Below are 25,039 nucleotides of genomic sequence, written 5' to 3'. Positions count from 1 at the left end.
AGTTGTAAAATAAGCCTATTTCCAAAAAAAAGTGGAGTATCCCTTTAAGCACATCTCCTTTCGTGTTCGACCAAAGAATGCGCTTGGAATGACATGGATAAACGGTGACAGAATTTTAAGCGATTACTTAAAGTTATAAATGTACTCACGCTGTCCAGGTAACATTAGTGGGTTCTGGGTTGGCGTCAGCCTTGCAGATCAAAACGGCATCAGTTCGACCCATATACCAGTTATTGTCATATCCTTCTATTGTCACAGTGGGTGGGTCTAGAAAGAACGTGAGAAAGAGAGAAAGACATTCATCTGAAAATCCTGCATTGAAAATGCAGTTGAAAGACTGGTTATCTGCCGTTCAGGGGTGTGAAGGGAAGATACAGGCTTGCTGAAGTTGGCACTGCCCTATAGACTCTTAAAGGGCTTTGACATGCTAGAGAAATGCAGAATGAAAGTGCAAGAGGTGAGGATGTTCCAACAGGAGCATTTATAAAAAGAAATGGCGAAGTTGCAAATCTGTGACATCCTCAAACATTTCCCCTCAGCTTTGCAAACACAGACACCTCAAACACTCTGTAAATAGCTTTCATGAAAAAAAAAAAGCAAACAATGTGTTGAGGCAGACATATGAGGCAGAGGCGAAGATGCTTAAATGCATTTTTTGATGAAAAGGAGGCCGGGTGAGGGAGAAAAGGTGTTATGAGCGAATGATACGGGACGGATTATGAGTTCATGTGTGTGTCACTGAGAACGCACTTCTTTAAAGGATTAGTTCGGCCAGAAATGAAAATTCTGTCCTCGTTTACTAACTTTCATGTCGCTCCAAAACCATTTGACGTTCTTTCTTCCGTGAAACACAAAAAGAGAAGTTCTGAATAATCTGTTGGTTGGCTTTTCTTTTCAGTTACAATGAATGGGAACCGAAGCTTTCAAGCTTTAAAAATGACACAAAAACCACTATGACTTTTATGACTGTCTTCTGAAGTCATATGATAGCTATGTGTGAGGAACAGACCACAATTTAAGTTTTGTATGTATTGATAATCTTCCCCCTCCAGTTAGCTATTAACTGCTGTGACAGGAGTCAGTGAACTCAAGAACCGAATACATTTGATTCACAAATGAATCATTCAGACCAGGGCTGCATTCCCCAAAAGCCTCGCAAGCCTAAGGAGATTGTAGAAAATGTTGTTACAATATATTGTATGGATAAGCCTTGATTTGTAAACTGGATCAGATTTTTTAGAAAAGATCAGATTCATAAACTGAATGGTTCATTATTACATAATATCTTATGAAATTCTCTCATTTTATAGCGAACTTAACAGCCCCATTCATTTTCAAGACATTGAAAAGCCAGGAAATTCTTCATAAAGTCTCTCTTTGTGTTCCACAGAGGAAAGAACGTCATATGGATATAGTGAGCAAATAATGAGAGAATTTTTATTTCGGATGAACTACTTCTTGCAGTGTGTATGTGTGAATCTTACACTCCACCACCAGCTTCAAGTGGAAGGCTTTCGGTTCGTTCTGCGTCTTCTGATTCACCAAGCAGGTGATATCATTTCCGTTTTCAGCAGATGTCGGGATCATCCGATACTCGCTCTTCACGGTCACTGTGCCGTCCATCTCGGGCACTGAAGTGTGGTTATAGCGGCCAGCAGTTGCTGTAATCCAGGAGATTGTTGCCTCTGGTTTCCCTTGGGCTGCCTCACATCTTGCCACGACAACCTCAGAAGAGCCGGCTTGCACTGGGATGGCGGTAGCTGAGTTTTTGGGTTTAGCTATTGGAGAGAAAAAAAAAAAAGATTAGGTTACAAGTTACAACATGAATTTGGTTTTCAATAGCCTTTTTTTATTAATCAAGTGGCGCTTGAGCTAAACAAAAAAAACATGCAGCAAAGCAACACAGTACTCAGACATGTCACTGACTCTTATTAATGGGATAATGTACAGTCAGCCAGTCATTTTCAAAAATAAATGTCAACAGGGTGTTTCAAACATTCAGACCTTATTACACAGCTACTTACCAAATAAAAAAACCTGAATTGATTACATGAGAAGAAAGAGCGCAGAGTGATACAAATTAGCACAGTTATGTAGGAAACTGGATGCCTGGGACAATCTAGGACGGTCAATTATAGAGGTCATTATACAAAAATACTTTAATCACAGAACTGAGTGGAATCAAGCATATCAGAGAACTGTGTAATAATGTCTGATAGGGGTTTTCAGCGCCTGATTCTGACATCAATGTACCTGATGGCCAATGAGGAGCTCAAATATTAAAGATAAATGGTGGCAACTGAAGGGTTACAAATTTAAGAATCTATTTCAGATATGCTTCCTTTCATAACATCACATAAGAAAACTTAGAGTTGAACTGTGTGTGAATGTTACATAGTTTCAGTTCTCAGGACCATGTGTTGTTTATACCTTTTGGGGAAGTCTTTAATCGTCCTACTCAGAGTTGAACTATGTGTGAATGTTACAAAGTCTTCGTTCTCGTGACCATGTGTTATTTATACAATTTGGGGGGTACCATTATCTCAGTTGGGGGTAATTGCCTCTATTGTCTTTAGATGATTAGACTTAGTGGTCTTCCCTAAAGGCTGTGAGTACCTTTAAGGACTGCCCACTGAATTGCCTATAAGATACCATGTAAAGTTCCCTTAGTCAGATAATGTTGGACGAACCGCAGCCGAGCTCAATAAAGAATATTTCTGTTTGAACGTGATCCCAACGTCTCCTGGTCTGCTTTGAAGAAAGAAAAACTTTCCAACACAACCAAATGTAAAACTGTTTGTTTGATTATTATTATCAATGTTTGTTTGATTATTTATTTATTCATCATTTAATAAAAGCCAAGGAGACACTTGCTGAAATCAAATTATGCTGAAGTTGAATTTAGTCTTAATTCACTAAAATTATTATAAAATATAATGAATCGAAATGATACACTAAATAATTCTGTGGCAATTTGCATGTTTCAAAATACCATACCATACCATCTTCTTCCGCTTATCCGGGGCCGGGTGTTTTTAAAATGTTTTAATTAAAAAGTATTTGTATGCAAATATTGATTTTTATTATAAATTGTAACGTGTGTATATAATATTAGCAACAAGACAATTTTGAGATTATTTATGTAACATTTAATCAAAGTATTTTCTGCAATACTGCAACATTTTTTACACAGTTTTTTCTTAATCCACTAAAAAATGTATTTAATGAAACCAATTGGGACACAAAATAGCTGAAGTTAAATTAAATAATCACTCTGTGAAATTATACATGATTTTAAAATGTTATAATTTTAAATACTGACCTTTATGATTTTTATCATTGCTTATACGATCATCTTACACACACACACATACATATATATATATACACACATATATATATACATACATACAGTATGTGTGTAAGATGATTATTTCAAACTAGCCAAGCACATTTAAAAGCAAGTGGTTAACAACAATACAAGATGCACGCTGAGTTAATGTTCTACTTGGTTTACCCAGGGGTAAACAGTGAAAGACAAACAGAGCGAGACGCTTGAACACAGCCAACATGGATAAACGGGCAGCCCTGATTCATACCATCACTCTTTCTCTGATGATAGCATTAGCTTAGTCATTCAAATGATGAATCAGGCTAATGGGTGACATTAGAGTTAAAGCAGACAGCAGAAATGCTCCTGTGAGCAAAGCTAATGCAGTTAGCACGACTCCTAACTACACCCAGAGTAGCTGAAGATTCAGCAGTCGAAGCATCAAACTTGAGGTATGTTGTTTAGGCAGATATTTAATGAACATTTAAAACATATTTGATAGAATTTTGTTGGCAATATAAAATTAGAAAACATTGTAAATACTGCTTTTATTTTAATGCACTAATTATTTCGCCATTAAGTTTCCTAAAGACTACGCCAGCAGGCTAATTTCACACTCGCTGCTCATGTCAAGACTCGAGAGTATGAGAGCAGGGCTTCTTTAAAAGCATCTCTGATTTTAACCAAAAGGCCCAAAATAACGACTGGAAAGTTTGATTCATTTTCATGAATCAGGTCTTTTGAACCATATCACATCAAAATACTATGTTTGTGTCATCATTTGACATGAAAAAAATGGTTAAATTGTTATACTTGATTCTGTCTTGTTTGCAGGAAGCATTGAAGCAGGCCTATAAATAAACACAAGTGAGTTACTTACCCAGCATGATAAGAGTGGTCGTTCCCTGCTCGTTTCCGCTGGGGTAAGTCGCGTACTCGCAGATGTACCTGCCAGCATCAGACATCCTCAGATTGTCGATCCTAATGGATGGGTTCTCCAGGGAGCCTTGTGTGAACTTAACTCGACCTACAAAATCTTTATTAGGGAAACTGGCTCCATATACGGGGTGGAATACAGCAATGTTGTGCCTGTCACCCTCAACACGCTCAAACATCCACGAAACCTACGAACCAGAAAGAAATAGGGAATTAATCCTCTCACGGCATTGCTTTAACATACAGCATGCTGCCAGCCATCTGCTTGTTGTTTAAACTTAGGATTAACCATATGGATGGCAATAACATTGGACAATTACTGGGCCTGTGCTGAACTATCACTATATCTTACATTTGTTCAACACGTACAGGTGTTTCACTGATTGCCAATAATTAATATTCATGTATGCACTGACTAACGTTGTTGTGAATTCTGCATATTTAAATATGCACCAATGTATTATCAAGCAGGCAGACATAGATTTTATCGAAAAAAGTGATGATGACTTCTGATAACCTTGAAAGTTTAGAATGATGCTATCATTTTTTCTGTATAAAATACATAATCTTATAGCTATTCTGGCAAATTAAAAGTCTAATAAATTATTTGTGCAATTTTCTCAAGAAAACCTGCTAGTTATCAAACTTTTGAATGAAATTCTCTTATGCTCAACAAGGCTGCCTTTATTTGATCAAAAATACAGTAAAGCAATAATGTTAATGATTTAAAACAATATAATTTATTCCTGTGATGCATTATTTCAGACTTCAGTGTCACATGATCCTTCAGAAATCATTCTAATGTGCTGATTTGCTGCTCAAGAAACATTTCTTATTATTATCAGTGTTGGAAACAGTTGTGCTGCTTAATATTTTGTATCTTGTGCGTACATTTTTCGGTCCCCATGAAAAAAACAGTATAAAAATTATACAAAATGATTTTTTTAAAATGCAAAAATGAAGAAAGTTTTAGTGAGGGTTGTGTTTAGGCGTAGAGAGTTATGGTTAGGGGATAGAATATACAGTTTGTACAGTATAAAAATCATTGTGTCTATGGATAGTCCCCATAAAACATGGAAACCCAACGAAGTGTGTGTGTGTACTGTATATATTTGTGTAAAATAGGATTATTCAGCATAAAAAAAAAAAAAAGTAATCTTAATGGAAAAAAGTATCCCAATTTACCTGAATTCACCCTGAATATATGGCGAGAGCCTCAAATATCAAATTTTTGACACTACATTTTTGATCTAATCAAACTTATCTTTTCTCACCTGTGTGAGTTTGGTGCTTCCGCTGTTGGTGAACTCACAGCGCAGATTGACAGATCCATTTGGACTCGAAGTGACCTCATACTCTACTCGAACACGCTGACTCCAGACCGCTGCAAAGTAGGAAAGAGCGAAACATTAGAACTTTCCAGTATCGTAGCCTATATTAAAATGATGAAAATGAAACCCAGACATCAGGCTAATACGAAACACACCAAAGTGACTGCTATATTCCTGGGCCTGAGCTTCCTCCGGGTGTGAAAAGTGCAGTCTTAGACTGATTGGAGCTCAGTGGCTTCACATCTATCTATTGAATGTGCAGACTGTCTCAGCATGAGACTTATCCTGCTTTGATTGCCCATAATTAAAGAAAAAGAAAAACTTGAGCTATCTCATCATCACAGCATCAATCTACACGAATATGGATCAGAGCTCGGTTGAACAAATGCTTCTGGATGAAAACAACTAAAAGTCAACTGAAACGTTTAACTTCTATAATGCAATGCATTCCCAAGTGAAAAAGAAATATTCAATAAAGAAAAAGTAAGGTTGCGCTTGATTTTATACATGAACAACATGATTGGATTTCATGGATGTTAACAGGTCTTCATGGAACCATTGAAGTCAATAAAGAACCTTTATTTTTAAGAGGAAATGAACTCTTTCCCCACCAGCATTTCTTTCTTTTTTAGTTGTCAGTCAGAACATGCAATATAATCAAAAGCCAAACAACATGCTTTAAAAAACAAACATTTTATTCTAGCTTCATGCATTCTTTTTTTATCAACACTTGAATGTGGGTATGTTTCATAAAAAAAGCATTGTTGTCAAAGACTACGCTTGGATCAGATTTAGAATGATTATCAACACACAGATGAAGTAGGTCACTTCCATAAGCACCCCCAAACTTCAGTCCTAAACCTCGTCCTGTGTCGACATTTCGTTCGGTAATGCAAGGCAATTTTGATTTATATGCCGTTTAGTGTTTGATGATCGCGTTAGCTTACATGTGTGCAAGCAATGCTTCTATTGCTTGTTTCTGCTTCTTCGCCTGTGTTTTGATCTGGAGATTCTGTACACTTTCAGAAGATGCGTAATAGCGCCCATTGTATCATAAATGGCGTAATATTCCGTAAATGGTGGAAAAGCATTGTGTCATAAATTACAGAAGATTCCGTCAATGGCTGAGAAGCGTGTCATAAATGACGTAATATTCCGTAAAGGGTGGAAAAGCGTAGGGTCATAAATGACAGAAAACTCCATCAATGGCAGAGAAGCGTTGTGTCATAAATGACGTAATATTCCGTAAATGGCGGAGAAGCGTTGTGTCATAAATGACATAATATTCTGTAAATGGTGGAGAAGCATTGTGTCATAAATGACGTAATATTCCGTAAATGGTGGAGAAGCGTTGTGTCATAAATGACGTAATATTCCGTAAATGGCGGAGAAGCATTGTGTCATAAATGACGTAATATTCCGTAAATGGCGGAGAAGCGTTGTGTCATAAATGACGTAATATTCCGTAAATGGCGGAGAAGCATTGTGTCATAAATGACATAATATTCTGTAAATGGTGGAGAAGCATTGTGTCATAAATGACAGAAAATTCCATCAATGGCAGGGAAAGAGTTAATAAAGTAAAGGTCGTTTGATCCAGGTTCACTTTAAAGTTTTTACTTATATATATATATACATACCCATAGCAATCTTTCCCATTTTTTCAGGGGGGGAAACAATTTAGATCTTAATTATATGTTCAAAGGCTTCATATTAATATGAACAGAATTAATAGTTTTTTTGCTTGTGCGCAATATAATTAGTCTTAACTTTCTCAGCATCACCGACTAACACATCTCTCTCAGCAAATAACAGATGGATTCTGCAAACTGAAAATTACATTACACACTTGACTCGTAAGTAATTAAGTGCGCAAATAATTAAAAATCATCATTAAAATGACGTTTATGCTGCTTTTAAAACAATTTTGCCCTTCAACATAACAGTCAAGTGATCAAAACTTTATAGTGGGAGGCTAAAGCCTATAAAAGAAAATTATTGCACATTTACAGTGCAATAAAAACAAACCTGTGATTCTAGAACCCGATGTGAGTTGTTCTGCAGTCTGCATCACACTGATGGTAAACTGACACTGCATTGCAGTCTCAGCCATAGCACTTTTAAAATTGCTTTCCTTCTGCATTTGAACATTTTGACCCGGTGGCCATGATGCCAGACGGTGATCTTTGTGTCAGCACAGCATTCACTTATGGAAGATTGCAAAGTTCAACTTTTTCAAAACTCACTCGCTTTCTCTTTGCTTTCACGTTTTCTCACCCAGCCGTACACAAAGGCAGGTTAAAATAAACAACCCGTGTTTTGACTCGGGTAGTCCGCCGACTCCAGCGAGCTCCTGTGGAGACAGAAGCGAGAGACCTCCAGCTCTGAGCTCTAGGAGTCAAAGGCCAGCGAACAGCATGAGAGCTGCTCCATATATACTGATGGAATAAGGAATGGCTCAGTGGTCACAAACACACACACACACATATTCACAAGCAGCTGTATTTGACAATCTACAGAAACATCAAAGACAGACCTCAGATTGCATGTATCCCGGAGAGGATTAAATACATCTCAAATGCAGGGTTGCGGCCACATAAAATGATACATAAACAGAGCTTGATTCTGTCATAGAAACGCACACTTTCAAATGCAAAAGCATTCTCCTCTTATGCTATAACCCCTTCGCCACATTGAAAAGATCCACCTCGGTTTATGTTCCACAAAGGCATTCAATCGATATGACCTCAGGTTCGCAAACCTCCTATAAATCAGATCTGTTACCTAACACCGACTGAAAGGAATACGACACACTTACAGACGATGCCAAATACTTGTGCTGTAATGTAATGTGTCTGTATTAAAAACCCTTAGGCTCAATGACTTAAGCTTGATTTCATCCATGATAGTGTCAAAACACAATTTATATTGCAAATACGCCACAAGGGGTGCTAAAGCATCCATTAGCAAAAACTGTCTTCGTCTATGGTCAGTTTTTCCTTTCAAGTCAAGTACTGTCATTGCAGTGCAACAGCTTGAAGAAAATCTTGCTGAACAGCTTTAAGTTAGTTACAATGCCATGTTTATCTAGCTGATTTACCTGAATAGCATTGAATAAATGTGGTTTAATGGCATCGAAGGAAATTCCATATACGCACCATTAAGCATTCTAATGATGTTTATATCTGTCACAAGAACGCATATTAGACCAGTTACAAACTTAACACAAAGACAACCATGCAGAAAAACAGCCATAAAGCAGTGTTCGTTAATGTCCACTATAGCACCCCTTGTGGAAAGGCTGAGAATGCAATGCAGTGCCGCATTTGAAGAACGCACAATGCACAAAATCGAGCTTGCACGACTAAAAGTAGTTGCACACATATACTTGTGTAGATTATGTTTCAGGCCATGGTACATACAACGACAATGCACTGCACATTTATATTGTTGCAAATAATTTCTATTTCAAATAAATGTAAACTTTTAAATTTTAAAATAATAAGAAATGTTTCTTGAGCAGAAAACCAGCATATTAGAATGATTTCTGGAGGATCATGTGACACTGAAGACTGGAGTAATGAAAAAAAAAAGCTTCTATACTGGCATCTATGGGTCAATGAAGAACCTTTAACATCCATGGAACCTTTCAATTGAACAAACAGTTCTTTATAATGGAAAAAGGTTCTTTTAAGAGCTGATGACGGAAAGTTTCTTTGGGGAGCCAAACATTTTTCTTCAGTGGCATTGCTGCAGAAAAAACACACACTTTGGAACCTGTGTATTTTTTTGTTGTTGTAATAATATTTCACAATATTACTATTTTTACTGTATTTTTGAGCATAAGAGACTTTTGTTCAAAAATATTTAAAAAAATCTTACTGGCCCCAAACATCTGAACAGCTTTGGTAGTGTATGTAAATGTTTTCGTATAGTTGTTCAACACAATTTATGTCTCTTGACAGTTTCTATATACAGACATTATAAACATTTATATTGAATTTTTAGGGAAAAAAAAATTATATCATAAGACAGTATTAAATAATATCTTCTGTCATAGAAGCCAATTTCCCTTTAGCTTTTTTTATGTACTACTAATTTTATATTCATTCATTTTCATCAAACCTTGTCATTCTCATTACAAGAACTGCTGCTGCTGCTGTATCGCTATTTGTATTTGACAAATAATCTTTGACTATTGCATTTGTTGTGGGTATTTACATTTAAGTTCCAATTAACATACAAGGATGTATGCGAAGGCATGCACATATCACAGTGTGCTCAGTGCATGTCCGTATCCAGGGCTCTCATGTCAAGAAGTGTGTGTTTTCATTATGCGAGGAGCTGCGTGTGACTCAATGTAGCAGAATTCCCCCTGAAGGTACACAATGGCCTGTCAGACCAGCTCTGTGGTATAAGAAACGGAAACACAAAGCATTTATTCACTCACCTCGCTCCCTTTACCTCTCTCTCTCGCTCGGCTCCGCTCCTCTTTTGTTTCCTTCTATCTTTGGCTCATAACTCTATTTCCCTCTCTCCCTCTTCCTCCATACACATCAACAAATGAGTCATCGGGTGGAATGTAGTTGTACGATGTTTTAGTCATTCGTTTTTCATAGGGTCAATGAAAGAACGCCATGGGTTCAAAAAGAAGGAAAAAATGAGAACAATAGAGTAAAGAACCAACATGGATCAAATATCTGTCTCATTTGCATGCATACCCAGCATGCTTCACTCCCTCCCTTTGTGTTCAAGTGTTTCTGTTCATATTCCTGTACTGATCTACTATTTGCACTGGTTTTAATACCTCTGAAACAGCCGGGGTGTCTGTGCACTGCTGATACGCTTTACTTAAGGATGACAAACGAACCTAAGTAGGGCCGCAACAGGCTCTTCAATAAAACACAAACACATTTAAGGGGCAGAAGCAATTTACAAAAAGCACATAAGCTTGCTTTATGAACTCAATGCAAAGCTCATCGGCGCTTATGTTAAATAACGTGTGAAATTCACCTCAGAGTCATTAATATATGCATACATGCGCACCGCAGGGATGACTCTGCCCTAGGGCGTTACCTATTTGCACACTAACTAGCATAAATGTTTAATTTTAGGTATATATTTAGGAGTAACTTTAAAGGATTAGTTCCCCCAGTCTTTCTGTCACTATTTACTCGCCCTAAAATCATTCCGTACAACTTTCTTTCCTCCGTGGAGGATTTGATCAAACTTAAATTGTAACTGCACCATAAAAAAGCAACCAATATGTAATTGAAAGTTTTATAAAGCAAAAATAATCATTAAACTGTCCATATGACTCATGCATTATGTTTCAAGGTTTCTGAAGCCATACAATAGCTTTAAAATAGTAGGACTGTTCATGAATTCACAAAAGGGTAGCAACGTCTAGTTTGTATCAAATCGTTTTTTGATTTGAGCTGGCGCCAGTGAGGCTCTGAAGAGTCCGAAGAAACGAAAGGGGTCGATGATGTAACGCAAAGTTTCCCCGCTAGAAAAGCATATGTGGCCCAAACAAACCTGTCGCTACTACAACTATTAGACTAGAAGCTGCAAATGCAGATGGCAGAGCATTGAATAATATCCTAGATAAAAAAGGAAAATTGCCTAGGCCAACATTTTCGAAAATTCGACTCATCGATATCACCGAAGCGGTAAGTTTGTGTCAAATGTGCCAATCAAAATGTGACTTTGTTAAACAGACTGGCCTTAAAGGAATAGCTCACCCAAAAATGTTATTTCTGTCATCATTTATTCACCCTCAAGTTCCAAACCGGTATGAATTTCACATTTTCTGCTGAACATAAAAGAAGATATTTGGACCCCATTGACTTCCTTTTTTTTTTATATATATATATATATATATATACTAGTATGGAAGTCAATAAGGTCCATCAACTGTTTGGTTACAAACATTTTTCAAAATATCTTCTTTTGTGTTCAGCAGAGTAAATGGGTTCATTTTTGGTTGAACTATCCTAGTAACTAAAATGTTGCTATAGTAGCCTAATATTAAAGGGTTAGTTCTTTAGTTAGTACTTTTTGTGTGCAAAAACAAAACAAAAATAACGACTTTATTCAACTATTAATTTTCTTCCGTGTGGGCCTCTGACGTGAGTTCACGAGAGCGCCACGACGCATGCGCGAGAACTGAGAAGATGAGCTTACCAGAGCCCGTCTACGGAGAGCCTGTCCACTCCCTATTAAGCCCTATTGTACCGAATTTTGGTTGTAGTACCACCAGAGTTCCACTGGGGGGCGCTCGCCATGAGTGCAAAATGAATGGGAGTCAATGGGGCTAGACGGCTAAATTTGTCTCTTTCACCCGATTGCCGTTGAGAAATCTCAGATTTGGTTGGAGGTTTTGCAAGTTCAACATGGGTTTTAGGTCGAAAGTTGAATGAACGAGTACTTATGTCGTTTTGATTTCTTACAGGTTGAGTTGTTGTTGCCCATAACACGCTAGCATTCTGCTAATGACGTCAGCATTCTGACGTCATTGACATTTTGAAAGACTTTTTTAAAGCAAATAAGTGACTCTAAAAAATCTAACACCCAGCAATGTGTAATTTCTTTGCATCTCCTTTCGAATACAACATTCAAATTACTAGACAAAAAATTATATCCTGAGAAAAGTGGATTTTGAGGGGTATACCGCCATTGACCTCCATTCATTCTGCACTCGTCCTGTGAGCGCCCTCATATGGAATCAGAGTGGAACTGCAACCAGTTCAGAAGCCGGAAGTGTAGTGAGAGTGAAACTTCTCGCCATATTAGACATTCTCTGAGCTTACGATCATTTGATGGGAAAGTGTGAAAGATAAGCCATTCAATTTTGCGGCATTGGTAAGGCACTTTTACGTTTTCTCGTTGGTTTCTCACGATTCGGACATCCAGGAAATGCACACTTTAGAACTGTTACACTACATCGAGACCCATCTGCGTCATCCTCTCAATTCTCTTGCGTGGCGCTCTGTGAACTCTCTCAGAGGCCCACACGGAAGAAAATTAATAGTTGAATAAAGTCGTTATTTTGCGGGTTTTTTGCGCACAAAAAGTATTCTCGTCGCTTGATAAACTTAAGGTTGAGCCACTGTAGTCACTTGGACTATTTTAACAATGTTTTTGCTAACTTTTCTGGGATGGCAGATATCGATTACCTAGCAGCCTATGAAGGAGTGAGCAGCTCTCAGTATCTTTATTTGTGTTCCTAAGATGAACTAAAGTCTTACAGGGTTGGAACAACATGAGGGTGAGTAATTACTGACAGAATTTTCATTTTTGGGTGAACAAACCCTTTAATGCTAGAAAGCTTATGCACTTGGTAAATGTGATTTTTTCTAAACAGTCTATTCCATTTCATCATTAAAATCTATTTTTACATTCATCTTGACTGAGTGAGCAGGGTAGTCAGGGTGTTGCGCCGGCCCTGTTTTTGACTCTGATTTTTCAAAGAATTGATTGATTCTGTTCAGGAAATCACTGTGAATGCTATGAATCAGACGAATCCACTTCAAGTTCACTAATTCAATCCAGACACAGAGTTTAAAAGCTCACTGCAGGGGAAGATTTGTCAGTGACTAATCAAATACATTTCTAATATCCGTCCCTCTCACAAAGTTATCACATGACTTCTGAACACTTATATAAGGACATCAACCTTATTTTTCATCATGGAAGTAAGTCATTTCCTGTGAATGTGCGAGACTTTCGATTCATATTGCCACTATAGGTAAACAACAAAAAATTAAGTAAATGGTAACAGCTATTTACACTAAAAACCAGTGTGTTTATGATTGGTATAAATAATTAAAATAATATGAAAACTACCAGTTTGCCAAACACAAGCATTAAACAGCATAACGGACAATTTTGCACAGCTAAAATAACTGGAAGCAGCTGACACTGGAGGCCTAGCACTTTCATGTGAAAAATTAAAAAATAATAATGTAGATAGTGTATGAGTAGTGTTGGCTACTACTGTACACGATGCTTTTATGGTGTTTTTGCATCCTTATCCATTGAAGTCTTCAAAATGTCTCCTTGTGTGTTCCCCAGAAGAAAGTCAAGTATTCCTTTTCCCGTTTGAGCCTACTAAACAATAATTGGATTGTCTTTTTCAGTATGCCGTTTTTCACACCATATTTTGAGCAATACTTCCTTGAAAGAAAATGTCACTGACAACAGAAATAATTTAACTGACAAGGCCATAATACACATTCAAGAACTTGTCTGTTCAGCCTGTTTTCAAATACTTCTTTCATTATCAACATTTTTTTCTACTTGCACTAAGCCTCAGTTTCTTTTCTCTCCCAGACGTCCTTGTCTTTCTAAAGAAGTCACATGATGCACAAACTAACCACATTTAAGGGGGAAAAGGCATTTACCAAACCACATATTCTTGCTGTACACACTCAAGGAAAACCTCCAAAATCTTATTTGTTAAATAACATGAAATTCATTATTATGTCTGTAGGCTACATATACATACTCTTGTGTGTGTTGTTTAAGCAAATCACAAATTGCATAAGCCATACAATCATAAATAGTAAGGACAACAAAAATAAACGTATCTTATTTGTTAAATAACAATACTCATTATTATTATTAATACGTTATTAATATATACATACAGAAACGTCTTGTAACTTTCATATCAATAAAAAATAAAAAAATGCATATTGTACATACAAATTTGTTTCTATATATATATAAAAATATAACCTTCAGTTGCATTCTAGACACTGGGACAAGTCTGTGGCAAAACTCAAGTGTTTTCCACACACCATTCAGATCAGAAAGAAGATCGAAAGCAGTTGTTAGAGGCACAAAACATCTTTTAGCATAAGGTAGCCTTAAGTGCTATTACCAACACAATCCAATCTTAAAGGGATAGTTCACTTTGAAATTAATTTTTGATATGTTTTAGCTTACCTCAAGGGCATCCAAGATGCCAGCGGGCGGGTATAGATATATACACTAGATGTCGCTTGGCTACGGTTTCGTTCCAATGAACTGCAGTAGCCAAGGCGACATCTATGTATATATCTATACCCGCCCGCGCCGTCAGATCATTTGGACGTGTGCTGTTTTCAAGAGATAACAACGATATAAATACTGTTCGTTTTCTCACACAAACCGCTTGTTTCGTGTCTTAGGCCATCAATGTGTACTTATGATGGGGAATTGTTTCATTTGGACGATGGGGAATTGTTTTAATTTGGACTCTGTGCTTGTGTTTTGAGCCAGTGACCATCGACCTGCATTATATGACTGACAGACAAGAACGGTTTGACCTAAAAATATCAAAATTGAAACTACTGCGGAAACAAAGACACCTACATCTTGGATGCCCTTGAGGTAAGCTAAAACATATCAAAACATTTTTTCAAAGTGAACTATCCCTTTAAGTTAATTAATACATAGTTCTACCGGACATAACTATTAACTTTTATATATAAATTTAGGCTTGTTTGCGCACGTGAAATCTGGAAGCAATATAATACACACATGACGACAGGAGGGTGAAAGCAATGGCAAATCGAGTTACCACTCCCACTTCTGCTAGTTTTGATATCTTATCCCGTGTGAATTGTCCATTAATATTACAGACGTCCTGTGGTAAAATTGCATTACTCCGTCTATCTACCCTTGTAAAGTTAATCCCGTCCGAATAGGGCTTTAGAAACTGTAGCCTAAAATATAGGCCAGAAAGCTCTCTATCGTTTGTTGATGTCAAAACCACTGAATTCCCTAGACATCTAACGTAAAAAAATAAAAGCCTGCCATTCAGGGATTGACTGTTCAGTCTGCTGTGTAATGAAATATCTTCACATTATCAGCAGCTTGATCTACATTCCTCTCAGCCAGGCTCAACTCTCCTACCGTGCGCGCGAGACAGGGACGCGCCGATTTCTGAGGGTCTGGCGACTTCCCCAAGGTCAATCGTGAACAGTGAAGTATTTCTAGAAGAACTCGTTAGCTCTTGAGCCCGTTCCACGCGTGTATGTGTAAAAGCCTCAAAGACGCTAAAGGAGGCGTTGGACCACGGAGTGAGAATGGAAAATAATTAGCACAGTGAGAGTGCGACATGGGGGCACGCAGCACGCGCTTTTAGAATCTCACAGGAATGTGTTTCTTCCCGCCGCCCGAGTGACCGTTATGAGTTTGAATCTCGGATGAAGTCTCTCAGTTATTATAATGACTCCGGTCAAATAAGACATTCCTTAAAAGTCCCCCTGTGGTAAAAAATCAAGCTTTAATGTTGTTTATATGTTTATGTGGTGTTTTAAAAAAAATATGCTTTAACCCTCATGTGGTGTTCATGTCATTTTTGACTGGAGAAGATTTTCTTTTTCCTGAAAATACTAGTTAATGTTATCGCATTGAACTGAAACTTAGTGACTTTGTTCACAGAGACTATAACAACTTGTCCAAATTTTATTTTTTATTTTTTACTTTTTTTGTGTTGTTTTTTTCACCTTGTTACACTTATGGTGTTCCCGGTCAAAAATGACAGGCCTACACAAAATAGCTTATAAATCCCTCGTTATGCTATATTATCCCCAAAAATTGGATTCAATCTTTTTATCAACTTGTTTCCTTTCAATTAGGACTGGTTTTGTATTAAATTTTCAAACAGTTTAATTGTAGGAGTCATTTATCCGAGCTTATGCACCTCAGTTTTTGAGTGAAAAAAGCATTATTTGTTAATAATTTTGGCAATATTGAGAAAAATGCCTACTATCAAATAAATGAGGCCTATGAATAATCAGATGCAAATATAAATATAAAACCAGTCCTAATTGAAAGAGAACAAGTGGACAAAAAGATTGAATCCAAGATTGGGTGAAAATATGGTATAATGCGTGATTTATAAGCTATTTTTTATAGGCCGGTCATTTTTGACCGGGAACACCACAAGTGTGACTATGTGCCATATTTTTTACAAAACAAAAGTTTCAAAACAAAATTCCTGGTAAAATATTAGAGTAGACTAGTGTGATCAACAGTAGCCATTTTTTTCATTTTTTTTTTTCATATTTCCAAATTTACTCATAAATTATTTGTTTTTTACTCAAAAAATGAGATGCCTACTCTCAGATAAATGAGGCCCATGATTAATCAGATGCAAACAGAAATATAAAACCAGTCCTAATTGAAAGAGAACAAGTTGACAAAAAGATTGAATCCAAGATTGGGTGAAAATATGGTATAATGAGTGATTTATAAGCTTTTTTTTAATGGGCCTGTCATTTTTGACCGGGAACACCACAGGTGTTATAGGGTTTTGAACACCACATGAGGGTTAAGACAAACCATGTGAAAAATTCATAACTCAACACCACTGTGGAGTATTTTCTCTTTAAAACTGCAGTGAACCAAAGACAGTCTTTTAAACGCGGTTTGTGGTGTATCTGACTCACAAACTACATTTTAACCAATCAGTTCAACATGTGATCGTCAAGGTGTGGATCTCTGAGCTGGTGTGATTGTGGAGGCGGGGCTAATTTGCATATTAATAAAATGGTGTAGCCTACTAAATGAGGCAAGGGTGTAGAGTAGACTATGTCAATTTGGTGATCAATGATTAGTTTTAACTTAAGGGATACAATTATTGACTACAGGGGGACTTTAAAGGGACACACTGTAATTTTCTCCTCATTAAAAAGTTTTACACCAAGTAGCCTACTTTTGAAAAACATGATTAATGACCAATACAACTAGCTCTACCTCAATAACTCCCCTGAAACTGGCCTTTCTTCACTTGTGGAATAAATAAATCATTGATCAGGGCAAACAGATTCTCTACAACGTAAACTACTGTTCAGAAACTTGGTGTCGGTAAGATTTTTTAATGTTTTTAAAGTATCTTATGCTCACCAAGGCTGCCTAAATAAAAATACAGTCGAAACAGTAGGCTAATATTGTGAAATATTATTAAAATACACGTTTACTATTGTAATAGCCTATATATTACATCAAAAATGTTTTACAGTTTTTCAGGATTCTTTGATGGATGAAAAGTTCAAAAGAACAGCATTTAACAAAACTTTGTCAATGCCCTTACTGTCACTTTTGACCAGTTTAAAGGCATAATATGTAACTTTTTTGCTTTAAAAATAGCAAAAATCACTATATCTATGTTATATATATTTTGTTGTTGTGTGCTTACATTATCCCGACTGTTTCCAACAACTTTCAAACCAGGAGAAATTTGTAATTTAATTCGAAGACACGTCCCGTTTCTTTATTTCCGTTTTGTCGTCGTCAATGGCGTCATATCCGCGTTGTCCCTGGTTTCCGCTCGTACTGCCATAGCAACCAGAGCTATGAACCAGAGCCCTCTGATAGTAACCAAAGCGACAGACGCAGACAACTGTGTAGTTCGCAATGTCTATTTGCACGCTGTTGTTGTTTCGTTCAAACATTATGGACCATGGCAAGCAGACTTTGGATAAAAAAAGGAGAACTAAAACGAGAATCAATACTGTATCAGCGCGGTGTTTTCGAGATGCCTAGAGCTCCCATAGACAGTAACGTTATATAAACGAGAGCTCCACGTCCGAGACTTCGACCGCTCCTACATGTACTTTATTAAACAGGTGAGCACATTTACATAAAACTAATCAATGTTATATAGTTCAACAATGATAAAATGTTAGAATATGATCTGTATGTTATTCTAATGTTGATCTAGCTTACTGCTAGTCTCATACAGACAAACTAACACATACATTTCAACACATTCAAATTCAGTTTAGTGTGCTAGTGTAATGTTAGACTAAGTGAAATATTCATATTCATATCCATATTCCTTTTATATCCGCGGGACTCGCGTCGCGTGTGGAGCTGATAGCTGTCTCTTAGCAATCCCGAACTGCTTCATATCACAGTCATGATAAATGCATCGATGTATTCAGTCATCCATAAACATTATTAGATCGGTCGGCTTGACGTTGACGACAAGATCCATAATTCTTAGCAAATGTTGCGTCATCAAACTACACCTTTGTTACTGTAAAGAGGCTAGCGACCCCTAGCGGCGAAAAATTCCATACTGTACGTTGAATAAAAGTAGCAATTTATTTAAAAAAAATAGCGTGATGCAACATTCACGCTGCAGGTGTCATTGAAAGTCTAACCCTGCCATATCGACACATTAATACAAAATAAACAAAAATACCGAGTTGCACCTTAAATAATTAACCTTAAAATTTATATTCTAATATTTCCATCATATCTGTAACAAAATGTAAGTAGAAGAATTGATAGTGGACAAACAACACATAAACCAGTATCAAAACTGTGTGGCTCTAAACTGCACTCAAGCACTTTATAGTTCACATTAGAGCCTCCACATTTAAAATAATTGTATGCTATAAAATAGCATTTAAACTCATTAAAAATGCATTTATTTTTACACTGCATAAAATAAACAAGTGTACAAAAGCTAAAGGCCAAATGAGGACGTATACTCTTGCATAAATAGAGCCACCGATGAGCTGTAACAGCAGTTTCACTGAGTAATAATTACAAAATATGTAACCTGATTGATTTAAAAGGTTCCTACCAATGTTTCAAACAATCCTATGGCCTTTATATGAATAAGTACAGTTCTTTAGGAAGGAAACGCAAAATAATAATGGGAACCTATACTGTCTCCTATACTTGCTGTATGCAACGCAAGTTATTTTCCAGTGGTAAGGTGAGCTCAAATCTTTAATCTCCAAATGGCCCGGAGGTGTAAAAGGTCACTGTGGAAGCAGAGGGGAAGAGGGCATGAGGTGAAGAAAGGGAGGCGCTGGAGTTTGAAGGCAGGCAGTGATGGGAAAGTAGTGAGTAGAGCTTGTTATAATCCGGGTGTGAAAACATACGCGTACCCACTCGTGAACCGAATGACCTCTGCGTTCCCTGCAGGCACGACGATGGTATCCATGCCATAATAAAGAAGACCTTTAATGTGTGTGTGCGCCGATCATCGCACACACCTCCAGCTCATTGAATCCATTAGCTCTGCTGATTTTGTGATTGGAGCAAAATGGCCACAGAGAGGAATTATGTAAAGGTGGCCCGGCTCGCCTCTCTTTATACGTTTCCGTCCCTCTCTGGTACTTTTCTTTTTATTCTCTTCATTTCGACCATCCTTTACAGCTCTGAAGCTCTCATTCTGTTGAATGTGAAATCGTGAAACAAATTCCATCTACTGCACTTTATGCCATCGCCGGCTCTGCTGTCTCTCACTACCTAGTAATCTTCTATCCTCTATAAACCCACTCTGTTTCTGTGTCTCTCACTCACACACCCCCTGTCAAACGTACGCCAGGGGACACACCCTCATCCAGACATAAAACACTAGCTCAGAGTGAGCACACACCGCCTAAAGCTGTGTGTTCCCTCTTAGACATCAAGCAGATCTTTTCTCCTTCTTGATAACATCTCCTGCATCTTTATTTTCCCTCCCTCCCATCCCTTTTTTTTCAAGGTCACCTTGCGACTTCCTCTCAACCATCCCTCCATATTTCTCCCTCTTTCATCTCTATAGTTCCTCTATTCATGCCTGTCTACCTGCATCTCCTTTCCGCATCTCAATTTTTCGATTCTTTTCACTTCCAATTCACTTTCATTTCACTTTATGGTTCATTCTTTTATCTTTTGTTAGATTTTCACCTTTCATCCTCGGACTGCTAAGATAGCCCTTTTCTTTAAAACAGGAAGTGTGCCATTAGGTTTCCATGCGACTAAGTGGAACGCGGTTTCCTGGCCACTCTCATCTCCTCCTCCATTGAAACTCAGCTCATTCTGTTTTTGTACACTTCAGTTTGGTTCTAAACCCTAATTAGTCGCCTAGCCGTCCACTGCCTACTTAGGGAACGACATTCATAAGTGACTACCTTCCTAACACTATCAACGGCAAAATGAATCTTCAACGGTCGGAGCTATCCGAAAATTCTTTACAAGTTGTATTTTTAAAGTTGTACGAGGACGTGAACGCTTTTTACAAGTCGGAATCTCATTCTTGGCGTGAATTACTTTAACAGCAGATTTCCTGGTGAAAAACTACATTACCCATGATTAAGAAATCTCCAAATCAGAGAATCAAAACGAGCAAAGTCAGTCTCCGTACTATACAGTCTCATTTTAACATCTTTAAAACAAGTTTTTGTAATTCGATTATGTAATTTGCAGTGCTTCATTGTAGTTCTTTCTCTCAATTACATTGAGTCTTCTACTCAATGAAACTCTGCACAGTCTTGTCATTTTGTCTAATTTCATAATGTTTGTAATGGTGCAATTCACGTCATAGCTGGTTGGTTTGATGCATGGCTTGTAACTCTTTAACGAAAAAATCTCTATGGGAAAAATAAAAGGGAAAATACTTGAAAAAAGTGGATAGACGCTAATGCACTCTAAAGAGTTTGATAGCAGAATTTTGCTAAGCTAACACTGCAATACTAAGTGAAAACAAACAAAAAATTTAAAAACTCATAGCACACAAATATAGTACGGCTGGAACTATAGATTATTTTTTTCAATTGATTAATCAAATCGATTATGTTTCCGATTAATCGAGCAATTGTTCTGATTAATCGATTAATTTACTAATAATAGTAACCAATAATTTGGTTATTAACCAAAACCAATAAACCATCTCAGGGCAGTTTAAAGGGTTAGTTCACCCAAAAATGAAAATTCTGTAATTAATTAATTACTCACCCTCATGTCATTCCACACCCGTAATACTTTCGTTCATCTTCGGAACACAAGAAATCCAAGAGCTTTCAGTCCCTCCATTGGGAGCAATTTACACATTCAAGGTCGAGAACGATAGTAAAGACATCATTAAAGTAATCTATGTGACTCCAGTGGTTTAACCCCATCATTTACCTCTATATTTACAGAAAAATATTATCCAACGCGTGTTCATTGAACAAGTTCCGGTCTTGAGTCAACACAACACGTGGTGCTCCCCCCTACTGTATTGCAGGTCAATATTTTTGTAAATAAAGTGGTAAATTATGTTTCTTTTGTGTGCAAACAAAGCACTTGCTCGCTTCATGAAATTGAGGTTAAACCATTGGATTCACATGATGACTTTAATGATGTCTTTCCTATCGTTCTGGACCTTGAACGTGTAAACTGCGTTGCTCCCACAATGGAGGGACTGAAAGCTCTCGGATTTCATCAAAAACATCTTCATTTGTGTTCTGAAGATAAACGCAAATCTCACGGGTGTGGAAGGATTTGAGGGCGAGTAATTAATGACAGAATTGTCAATATTTTGGGTGAACTATCCCTTTAAGATGTTTTTTGTTGCAGGGAATTGCAGGGATTTCAGTTTCGGCAAATATATGGAATCCTAGAAGGCAAAGGAATAGCCTTCGTGTGCTGCCTTCAAATGCTCAGCTTATAGGTTTTCTTATTGTATTGACACTGGATTATGAACACACAAGCATGTGTGTACAGTACTTTAAGTAATATTGTATTTATTTTCTATAAACCGTTACAGGTCACTTCACGCAAATTGTCTTTCCGCACGCAAATTGTGCATTTATTTGGGTGAATAATTTAAAGTGCGAGTTTTGTTACGTGACAGAGGTTATGGGCATGCCTACTGGAAGTGTCTGTGGTGCACTAGATTATGGCTGTTTTGCGCGTGTATGTGTGAGATAGGCACGCATTTCGCCATCCTCCCCGAGGACAACGAAACGGCAGCAACAGCAGTCGCGGCCCCATCTTTTTTCCCCAGGAGATGGTGTTCATATGTGTGTGTCTGTGTTTGTGCACATGTGCGGCAGGGACCCATTTCTTCATCCCCAAGTGAGAGCGCCTGAAATGGAGACAAAAAGCCCTCCTGCCTTCTTGCGTTCTTTACACTCACGCCACATGAATTATTTCACATAACCCTCATGCACTGATTTTCTTTTCTTTTTTTACCATGAGTGTGTATGCATTCTTCTGCTTATTTCACAAATTCTCATGGCTGTTTTCCACAAAAAAAGCAGAGGCTGGCTGTACAAACCTATTCTACATGTAAGCCATGTATTATTGATGCAACTGTTTGAAAGAGGGGGAGACACGCACTCCTCTCTTATTAAATTATTGACAGGCAACATTTATGCTGCCAGCACCTGACCCGAGGAGGAGGAGGAGGAGAAACTGATGAGCCGGGAGGGAAAGAGGAGGAGAAATTATAGAGCAGAATTAGAGAAGACAATGACGCCTGTTTTAAGGATCATTAAGATTCTTCAAGCAATATAACTTTCCTTTTATTTATAGGATCCAAAATGGATATCTGCCAAATGCCGACTGAGAGTAAAAATGGACATTTGCCAAATAAACTGTAGTTGCCAGTTGGCTGGCTAACTCTATTTAGAAGTGGAACTGCAAGATGCTACATGGTTTAAGACTGACTCTGATGTAAGAGATGTGCACAATTAAAATTAAATCTACTAGATAAATCCACTAAAGAAAATACACTTTTAACTAGAATCAAATATATCTGCATTATTAAAATGATTAAATAATGAAATAAGTAGTGAATTGGTCGGTGGGAAAGCATATAATTTTGGAACCTGCAAGGACATGTTCATGCCATTTCTGCCATTAGGAGATGGAGAGACCAAGAAAGCAAACGACTTGTAAATGGGCGCTGAGAAGAGCAAGAAGGAGATGGAAAGACAGACAGATAAAGAACAGCTGGCACTGAAATGATGTAGAGTGTCGGGAGGAAAGAGACTGAAAAGAGAGAGAGAGAGAGAGAGAGGGGAGCAGCAGGAGATGACAAGGGAGCTAAAGAATGAGGTGAAAGAGGTGGAACAGAGAGATCGGAGCTGGGGTGGAGGAATTGCAGGGCATGAGAGCAGAAGGGAAAGATAATAAAAGAATAAAGATGCAGGTGAAATGAGAAAACGGGGAGTGAGCGAGAGAACACTGATGCAGAGGCGAGGGGGAGAGCCAATCTGCAAAAGGTGAACAGGTGGAGGAGACAAAACTGCGAATGAGAGGAAGAGAGCATGCCAGGGGAAAAGGGGAAGAAAGAAGAAGAGCTGAGAACGAGATCAAGTATTTATTCAAAAGGATTAGAGCTGCACAATATATCATTACCACATTGGATATAGTGATTTGTGAGAATACCAAGCATGAAAGTGTGTTTGCATTATTATTTCTATTTCACTCCATTTTCCTGGAAGAGATTTTTTTTTTTTTTAAATATTCGATGTAAATTTTGTTCCCTTTTAGGGTAATACCAGCATTAATATGACTTTGGCGCTATCAGACACGGACAAAAAGCCAGAAAAACTCCAAATTTGATTTCACGGGGTCTTTAACCCTTTAAGAGCACTATTCATAGAAGCAGGACGCTCTGAAGAGCTCTTTTCCCTTAAGAGCGCATGTTAGATTGAGTGGCTGTAAGCACATAACGATAGCAGATCCCAAGCTGTAAGCATTCATGCATAGGAATGAGCCGGTAAAGTAAATTACTTGAGAAAAAAAAGTTTGAACAACCTCTACAAATGATACTTTGTTAGGCATAATAAACTAATTATGCATGATTTCTCCATCTTTCATGCTGTATGAAGCCAAGCTTCCCTTGAAACATATTATATTACTGATTATATAGTGTAGATTTATAATATCATGAAAATTCCAGCTCATTGATATTGGCAAGAATAGACACTCTTAAAAATAATGGTTCAAAAAGAGGTTTTCGCCGTGATGCGATAGAAGAACCATTTTCGTTTCTTTTTTAAAACTCTTAACAGAACAGTTTTTCTGTTAAAAACATTTGAATAATATCTAACCTAAAGAATAAAGAACCATTTGTGCAATGGAAAGATTCCATGGATCTTGAAGGTTCTTCATGGAACAATGGATGCCAATACAGAATCATTATTTTTAAGAGTGTAGGTGCATTTCTAAAAACGTAGGTTTGATTGTGGGGATAAGTGAAGGGAAAAAACAGCTCATCTGCATGATAAAGAGAAAAATGAGAACAAAGAAATGAGAGAAAGCGATATAAACAGTCTGCAGGTGGGCACACGTACGTGAACGCTGCACTTCCTCCATTATTCCGCCAGCTGGATGCCGAATCACCAGGGGCCTCGAGGCGCTGGACAGCCAGGCTTATTTGAGTGCCATTAGAGGCAGTTCTCTTTCCTCCGGTTGTACACTTAACACTGAACACGGAGAATATGGGTGAGCGCGGAGGGGAGAAGAGAGCACTTAAAGAAACGGAAAGAGACTGGGATTGTTACAGCATATTTACTCGCCGTCATCAATTCTCTCTCCTCATTAGCCCGGCACAGGTCTGATCACTTTGTTAGAATTGATTCAGGACTAGTGAAGTTGTTTGCCCGCCGCTCTGTCTAAAAGGGACGACAGTGTACAATTACCTTACAAGCATGTAAACAAGCCAAAC

At 37.6% G+C, this 25,039-nt stretch overlaps 1 protein-coding gene across 2 annotated transcripts in view; it reads right to left on the bottom strand.

Annotated features, from left to right (window-relative positions):
• The window catches only part of pvrl2l (PVR cell adhesion molecule related 2 like), a 149,632-nt gene that overhangs the window by 79,669 nt on the left and 44,924 nt on the right, over positions 1 to 25,039 (bottom strand). For both annotated transcript variants that reach the window (XM_084423506.1, XM_084423505.1), the window contains exons 2-5: positions 5,542 to 5,651; positions 4,212 to 4,455; positions 1,485 to 1,778; positions 150 to 267 (exon numbers count right to left, since the gene is read on the bottom strand). In XM_084423506.1, coding sequence (XP_084279632.1) covers positions 150 to 267; positions 1,485 to 1,778; positions 4,212 to 4,455; positions 5,542 to 5,651 — 766 coding nt within the window. The remainder of the gene's footprint in view (positions 1 to 149; positions 268 to 1,484; positions 1,779 to 4,211; positions 4,456 to 5,541; positions 5,652 to 25,039) is intronic.

This window comes from Rutilus rutilus (assembly GCF_951802725.1).
Source record: "Rutilus rutilus genome assembly, chromosome: 11".
Classification (NCBI taxonomy): domain Eukaryota; kingdom Metazoa; phylum Chordata; class Actinopteri; order Cypriniformes; family Leuciscidae; genus Rutilus; species Rutilus rutilus.
The sequence above is the reverse complement of the archived record's forward strand: the minus strand, read 5'-3'. Positions and strand labels throughout refer to the sequence as shown.